The sequence below is a fragment of the Cyprinodon variegatus genome, unplaced genomic scaffold, assembly GCF_000732505.1.
Source record: "Cyprinodon variegatus isolate N-32 unplaced genomic scaffold, C_variegatus-1.0 Scaffold1494, whole genome shotgun sequence".
NCBI lineage: Eukaryota > Metazoa > Chordata > Actinopteri > Cyprinodontiformes > Cyprinodontidae > Cyprinodon > Cyprinodon variegatus.
This window is the reverse complement of record NW_015151947.1, coordinates 69,143-77,408: the sequence shown is the minus strand read 5'-3', so window position 1 is coordinate 77,408 and position 8,266 is coordinate 69,143. Positions and strand designations below refer to the sequence as shown.

The window sequence follows — 8,266 nt, the reverse complement described above, 5'->3', positions numbered from 1 at the left end:
AGGCTATCATCCTGGCTATCATCCAGGCTATCATCCTGGCTATCATCCAGGCTATCATCCTGGCTATCATCCGGGCTATCATCCGGGCTATCATCCAGGCTATCATCCAGGCTATCATCCTGGCTATCATCCGGGCTATCATCCAGGCTATCATCCAGGCTATCATCCAGGCTATCATCCGGGCTATCATCTGGGCTATCATCCAGGCTATCATCCAGGCTATCATCCAGGCTATCATCCTGGCTATCATCTGGGCTATCAGCCAGGCTATCATCTAGGCTATCATCCTGGCTAGCATCCAGTCTATCATCCTGGCTAGCATCCAGGCTATCATCCTGGCTATCATCCTTGCTAGCCTCCAGTCTATCATCCTGGCTAGCATCCAGGCTAGCATCCTGCTGACGTTCCTCATGTTTGAACAGACAATAAACCCTGAATCATCTAAAAGCAATTAGCTGACTTCAAAGTGGGACTCGGCAGTAATGACACGGCCCGAGTCTCCCATTTCAGCTCTGCAGTCCATCATCCAGCCGCTCAGAGTTTACTGAGTGGAATTAAGCCATGTCCAGATCCAAACACCTCCCTTTAAGCACTTCCACATGTCCAGATGTGTGATCATTGCTGAATAATTGGAGGAAGCTCTTGGGGAACAAACGGCAGACATCGGAGAGCTTCAGTTTCATGGAAAATTTGGAGCCAGACTTCTGAGGAATGTTATCCGCCTGCTGCTTCGCATCATCTGCAGATGGAGAGCCTGTTAGCTCCTCTCCAAGGTTACCTTTGACTCATGTAAGCAAGCAGAGAAACAGAGGCGGCGTGTGCCAGCTATTAATCCCGTCCAGAACGTTAGCGCTGATTAGACAGAAAGCTTCAGGATCGCTCTGATTACACAGAACAAACACTCGGTGGAGGCTTGATTACAGCTTCATGGCAGCCATGTTGGATTGTCCCTGGAACATCTGGTCACGGATGTTCTGGGAACAGAATGGTTCTGCCTTTAGCTCCTAATACAGGATGTCCACAAAGATGAAGGCCGTTTGAAAGCAAACAAGTTGTTTTTTTTTAATAGCTGTCCAGCCTGTGATCAATGTCTACAGGTCTGTTAGCTAGCTGCAGCTCGTAGCTTCCCAGCCTTCCCAGGGTGTTCTAGCCATACAATAAAAAGCACAGTCACAAATATTTCATTTCCAATAAATTCTATTCATTTTATTTCTATAGCGCCAATTCACATCATGTCATCTCAGGTCACTTTCCAGTTCACCAGATCATCCAGTTTGATTCAAAGTTTTCTATCTAAGGAAAACCATCGACTAATTGACTCTTCAGGAATCCCTCACACTGGCTATGCTTGTAGCAACAGTGGAGAGGAAAAACTCCCTTTGAACAGGAAGAAACCTCCAGCAGAACCAGAACCAGGCTCTAGTTTAGAAATGATCAGAGAAAATAAAATAAAACATCTAATAAAACACTTCAGGGCATCAAACGGAGTCAGATTTGTTTTAGATTATTTACTATGAGTTCAGCAGCTATGTTGCAGTTGATTATTCCAAAGATGCGATGTTCTATTTAGAGAAGCTCTCTTTAGTGCTTTTTGTGGTTTTGGGTCAAACAAGCTGCCCATTACTGGAACCTCTAGTGTTGTGATCATGAACTATTTTTGATTGTATAAAAGCTGGAACATTACTGCTGATAACTGACTTAAACAGCAGAAGTGTAATAAAAAGCAGCTTATTATCAACATTAAGCCAGGACAGGCGGCCATGCCTCTGGCTGACTTTAGAGCTAACGGAGCAGACCCGTACCAGCCGGACTGCCTGGGTCTGAGCTTCCTGCAGCTTTTTGAGTGGCAGCAGATGTCCACACCAGAGAGCAGTAGTCCAGATGACTAGAAAAAGACCCGTGTCTTCAATCTCCCTGCTTTGAGGTGAAATATTTCCCTTTTTAAACTTGGAGCCATTTTCTAGCTAGCTAGCAGTATGTGGGGGTGGGGTGTGTTCCACAGAAGTGGGGAACCTGCAGCCATCTTATTGGGTCGGTGAGGCAGGCGGTGGTTGTTTCTGGATCCTGAGCTACCAATGCGCTCCGCTGCCTTATGTGATGTCACTTCCTGAAACCTCTGCTCTCTCCTTCTGATTGGACCTTTTCAGAACAGCAAGCCAGACTCCCTGCTGAAGATGGAGGAGGAGTGTCGGTTGGACAGAACGCCGCTGTCCGGGAACAAAGACCGCTTCAGCTTCAGCGTGTCCCACAGGAAGCTGGGCAGGTAAAATGGCTGCCTGATGGTGGCCATGGCTGTCAGGGCCTCCCACTCATGGTTCTGCTCTCTCTCTCCAGCTCCAAGACACTGAAACCTCAGACCAACTCCAGTGTTTTTGGATCTTTACAAAACCTGAAGGAGGACAAAAGCAAAGCGGTGAGAGACGAGTACGAGTACGTGTCGGACGAAGGTGAGCTTAAGATCGACGAGTTCCCCATCAGGAGGAAGAAGAACGCCGTGAAGAGAGACCTTTCCTGTGAGTACTGGAATCACAGCGGAGGTTCTGCTTAGATGGTACCAGAACCTGTTCGCCCGCCTAGCTGACCATCTCTTCTCCCTCCTCAGTTCTGTCGGACATCAGAGAACCTCTTCAGCCTGCCAAGAAGCCAAAGTTCCAGCCTCCGGTGAGCAAGGTGGGTTTGGTTGAACAGAACCAGAACCGGATTCTCTGGGGCCGTCTTTGTCTGGGTCCATTCAGGCGTTCTGTGGGAACGGGCCATTCTGGGTGGAGAAACACCACGGAACCAGAACTGGTCTGGGTGGAGAAACACCAGGGAACCAGAACTGGTCTGGGTGGAGAAACACCAGGGAACCAGAACTGGTCCAGATGGAGAAACACCAGGGACCCAGAACTAGGTCCAGATGGAGAAACACCAGGGACCCAGAACTAGGTCCAGATGGAGAAACACCAGGGAACCAGAACTGGTCCGGATGGAGAAACACCAGGGAACCAGAACTGGTCCGGATGGAGAAACACCAGGGAACCAGAACTGGTCCGGATGGAGAAACACCAGGGACCAGAACTGGTCCGGATGTTCTGAACCAGGCTCAGTGACATGGTCCAAGAGGGAAAGGTTCTGGCCTGGCTCTCTGTTCCTAACTATTAGAACCTTCTATTGGGAAAGGTTTTGAGGCGTGGGTGCAGGGTGGGCCGGTTCTGTTCTGCAGATCCAGAAGTTCTGGTTCTGAGATGCAGAAGTGAAGCAGCTGGTTTAACATCTCTGTCCTCTTCCTCCTGCAGCAGAGCGCAGACTCCTCCGATGAGGAGACCTTACACATCGACACCGAGGCCAAACCAGAGGTCAAAGGTCGTAACTCCAAGGTGAAGAAGAAGAGCGGGAGCGCCGCAGGGATCCTGGATCTGCTGCAGGCCAGCAAACAAGTGGGCGGGATCGACTACAACACCCACAGGTAGCCGGGTCCGAATATCAAACCAACAGGCTGTTTACAAGCAGTCAGTCAGCAGCTAGTGTTTCCGTGGCGATCCATTAGGTGCTCCGTCACTCCGGGCCTTTCCTCTGTTTGGCGGTTCTGTGATGGTCTGTTTCCACCGTGCTGAAAGGGGGGGCAGGGGTCTGGTTCTGACCCGACGCTCCGGTAGGATCAGCAGGACGGTTCTGATTAGCCAGCCACTCATTTCTAATGGCCTTAAAATAATTTCCAATAGCATTAAAAAGCATTAAATTAGAGTTACTCATTCCGGTATAAACCCTGATTCAATCAGTCCAGACATCAGCACCAGAACTTTGGACCAAGATGGGCCCAACTCACAGAGGAAGAGCTTCACAGTCCGATGAGCACCAAGACATTTTCTCTTCCTGCCTCACCAGATTTTTTCTAAATTAAAATATTTTTATTTTATCTTAATTTGCCAGCAGTTTGTCCTGATCATCATGCTAACGTTGCGCTAGCTCAGATAAACGATCTGAATTCAGCCCAGAGTTTGATGGAGAAGCGAACCTTCCCATCCAGGAGTCACTAAGGTTCCTGGATCGACGTCCAAATGTTTTCAGAAAGTCGTTTTTGCACCTAATCTAAGCCCGGTTTCCATGTAAGCTAAGGTTGACTCGACTGTGCAACAAAAACACTCTTCAGTAGAACTCTGAGCTGTCGGTCGGTGGGAAACTGGTTTCCATGCTAATGAATTCAGTCGTGTGTCTAAAACAGGAAAGGTTTGTTTTGTTTCCAGTGAGACGGTGAAAGGTTGGTTCTGTCTGTTTGACGGTTCTGGTCCTGATGGTTCTGCTCCTCTGTGCCTCTCCCAGTCAGCCGCCGGCGTCTCCCAGCACGCAGGAGGCCATTCAGGGCATGCTGTCCATGGCCAACCTGTCCTCCTCGGACACCCTGGAGCAGCCCTGGAGCAACAGCCAGTCCAAGAGCAACTCGCAGAGCCTGCAGGCGTACAAGAAGAGCGGCGGGGCCACCGGCGGCGTCGGCAAGACGTCCAATAAGAGGCTGCCGAAGAAACCCAGGAAGAGCAGCAGCATGGAGAGCCTGGACTACGACGACGACGAGCAGGACCACATGGACGCCTGCTTCAAGGACTCGGATTACGGTGAGCAGGAGAGACGACTGACAGAGCTGGTCTGGAATCCTGGGCCTCCTGGTATCGTCTTCAGGGACCAGATGGTACCAGGCAAGATTGTAGATCTTTCCTCTCTGCTGCTGAAGCTTTCATTTGGAGTAGATCAGAGGAGCTGATGTTTAGCGTTAGCGTGTCTTCTACAAATGTTCTCCGTAGTGCTGCTCTGTGAACCCGGTCCAAACGCAGCCGGCTTGTTAGGAAGCCATTAACACTCTATGGACCTGTTGATTAGAGGCCAATTAGCAGCAGCATTCCTGCAGTGGAAGCCTGAGTCTGGGCCGGTGCCAGGCTTGGTTCTGATTCTGTAAACAGCCCATTCTTTATCCCGATCCACTAACTGTCACACAGGGAGTCTAGATTGGAGGGATTGTGCCCTGAAATGGCTGAAAGCAGGACGGCGCCAACAGCTGCTCCACAGCTGTCCTCCGAAAACACGCCGCCGCGTGTCACACAACATGTTACAGAAAACGCTCACATGTCACAGAACATACAACCATGTGTTTGGGAAAAACATTGGAGAAAACTTCTCCACACGGTGGAGAACACGTCTGCTCAGGAGAAGGAAAGCATGAAACAACACAGGGCAAAGGATTCAAATATATTTAGAAAGAAACATGAAGGGAAATTTCCATTCAATTTGGTTTAATAAAAACTGTCTTCAACTGATAATATTTTAGCTTGAAAATGTTCATTTGGATTATCGTTAAAATCAAAATGAAAATCCCTTAGCATAGCAAAAAAGCAACAAAAAAAAATGTAGTTCTATAAATATCTAAAAGATCAAATACAGCTTTTATTTGAAATATTAGGTCAATAAACATTCATAATTTAGGAACTTTACATATTTTTGACTTAATTTAAGTGAAAATTACTTCTTTCTATAAAATCAGAATTAGAACTGAAGAAAAACTGATAAATTCAGCTGTAAAAAAGTATATATTTTTTGAATTTAAAAGAAAAAAAACATTTAGCAGATGAAAACTGGGATCCTATCTCAATACCACTGAAGCTATCACCTTATTGTTTTTAAATAATTAGTAAAACAGAATTTGTAAAGAAAATAGATCCAAAGGAGGCATCAGTAACCACGTCTGTTCCAGTGCAGATCATCAGTAGAATTTCTTAGAGTATTATGTCTTCAGTACAGGATATGATTTACAGGGGCACCAAGAAGCATGCACAAAGAAGGTTTCTGGTTCAACTCCTGTCCCTGGGGTGTTTCTGTTTGCATCTTCTCCCAGTGAATGGTGGGTTCTCTCTGGTTAACTCATCTCTCTAAATGGTCCTTAGGTGTGAGTGTGATGCTGCGTTCTCACTGAAGGCTTTCTGGGCCTCAAGAATATTCAAACGCAGAAAATCTGGACACTGGATCAAACTTTGGTCCAGCTGCTTTGCTTCTCGCCGCTCTGGTTGTTTATCTGCTCTGTTCTGTAGCTTCCAGCTAGAGAGCAGCTCAGATTGACTTTATGAGTTAGAAAAATAGGTTTTAAAGTGAGAAAGTCCACCTCCAAACATCCTCTGTTCATCAGTTCACCAGGATTATAATCTCACTATAATCTGCAGTTCTTGTTGGGAGCTCCAGACCTCCAGCGCTGGAAATCCCCGCTGAAAGCTCTCTGCCTGTGGGGGATTTCCTGCTGCCGTTCGTAGCGGCTGGAGGTAGAAAGAGTTTTTAAGGTTTGAGGTTTAAACTGCAAGAACCAGAATATATAATACAATATTTTTCATCGGCAGGTTTTAAAATTTCTAGTTATTGTGGGTTTTTATAAACTGTTTCTCCATTGTTTATAAAAAGTGTTTTAGTGCAACAACAATGGTAAATGGCCTGTACTTATATAGCACCTTTATTCAAGTCAGGAGACTTGACCAAAGCGCTTTACACTACATTCATTCACGCATTCACACACACTGATGGTGGCGAGCTACATTGTAGCCACAGCTGCCCTGGGGCTCACTGACAGAAGTGGGGCTGCCACACACTGGTGCCACCCTCTGACCACCATCAGTAGACAATGCAGGTGAAGTGTCTTGCCCAAGGACACAACGACAATGAAATCCTTCGATTTCAGGGCAAACTCCTACAACCGACACTGTCGCCCAATAATGATCAGAGCTGCTCTCTGTTCCTTCAACATAACATTCTACCTGCTTTATTTTAACCTTTGGAGTTTAACTCCTTCATATTTATTGATTTTTCATCTTCAGATTCGTTGACAGCTTGCAGGTAGAGTCTTTGTCCCCCAGAAAAGTCCTGGATCAGCTTTTCTGATTGGTTAATTGGTCGACTCCAGCATCAAACGCTGGGATGCTCCGCTGGACCCCTCCACGCCGTCCTCCCATAGACTTTGCATGTAAAGCAGGAGAAGCTGGATGGAAGTTAGAGTTGTTATCATCATAGCTAGTGCGTCAGTCCTGTACTAGCTATAGCAAAAGAGTTACAGAGAACATGGTTTAATACCTCAGAACACGCTCCACATGTTAATGTTTCCAGGAGGGCTGCAGTTTTCCCTAACATGCTTTACATGTTAGATGTTACTGTCCACATCAGAGAACACGCTCCACATGTTGGAGAAGACACCTCTGAATGTGCAGAAGAACTCCCATCCTGTCAGAAGGAGGCTCTGAACCCGTCACCTTCTGTATTACAGTTTACCCGTCCTTGGAGTCTGAAGAGGACAATCCTGTTTTCAAATCCAGATCCAAGAAGCGGAAAAGCAGCGACGACACGCCGTACAGTCCTACAGGTAACCGCCACCTCCGTTCCTTCCTGCTTTCCTCCATCTTCCACATCCTAAAGCGGATCTCGTTGCAGCGCGCGTCGGACCTTCAGTTCCTCGGCACGAGCGACCGGCCAGAGAGGGGGCCCGCGTGGCCTCCATTGAAACGGGCCTGGCTGCAGCAGCGGCCAAGCTTTCTCATCAGGTAGGTCCACCTGGACGGCGGTCATAGAGGAGCTCCAACTCCAGAAGAATAATCACATGTCATGTGTCCGCAGGAGGAGCAGCAAAGAACCAAGAAGAAGAAGAAAAGCACCAAGAAAAAGAGCATCATAGTGGAGGAGCTGCCAAAACACTCTCAGGACAGCAGCTCCCCGGATCATAATGCCGACTCCCAGGACGGCAGCCTGACGGACCACGAGTTCGGTCCCGGAGCCGTCAAGTCTCCAGGAGGGGCGCAGCCCATGGCACCGGGGATCTTCCTCAGCCAGAGGCGGCCGTCCGTGTCTTCTCCCAACAACAGCACCAACTCGTCTAGCACCAACAGCAGCAGCACAGCCAAGGGGGACCGCCTGGGCTCCACAGACGCCAAAGGTCCAAAACCCCCTGCTTTCTTTTGCTGTTTAGCTTCAGTTTAGCTTTAGACGGGGTGAGGCTGACTCTTTAGACCGGGGGAGTCTGACTCTTTAGACGGGGTGAGGCTGACTCTTTAGACGGGGTGAGTCTGACTCTTTAGACCGGGTGAGTCTGACTCTTTAGACCGGGGTGAAGCTGACTCTTTAGACCGGATGAGGCTGACTCTTTAGACGGGGTGAGTCTGACTCTTAGACCGGGTGAGGCTGACTCTTTAGACGGGGTGAGTCTGACTCTTAGACCGGGTGAGGCTGACTCTTTAGACGGGGTGAGGCTGATTCTTTAGACCGGGTG

The 8,266-nt window shown here is 48.2% G+C and overlaps 1 protein-coding gene across 1 annotated transcript in view; it reads left to right on the top strand.

The window, feature by feature from the left end:
- The window catches only part of phf2 (PHD finger protein 2), a 40,071-nt gene that overhangs the window by 29,136 nt on the left and 2,669 nt on the right, over positions 1-8,266 (top strand). The window contains exons 14-21 of the mRNA XM_015403408.1: positions 2,148-2,263; positions 2,335-2,513; positions 2,603-2,670; positions 3,279-3,448; positions 4,303-4,592; positions 7,271-7,366; positions 7,435-7,544; positions 7,618-7,933. Coding sequence (XP_015258894.1) covers positions 2,148-2,263; positions 2,335-2,513; positions 2,603-2,670; positions 3,279-3,448; positions 4,303-4,592; positions 7,271-7,366; positions 7,435-7,544; positions 7,618-7,933 — 1,345 coding nt within the window. The remainder of the gene's footprint in view (positions 1-2,147; positions 2,264-2,334; positions 2,514-2,602; positions 2,671-3,278; positions 3,449-4,302; positions 4,593-7,270; positions 7,367-7,434; positions 7,545-7,617; positions 7,934-8,266) is intronic.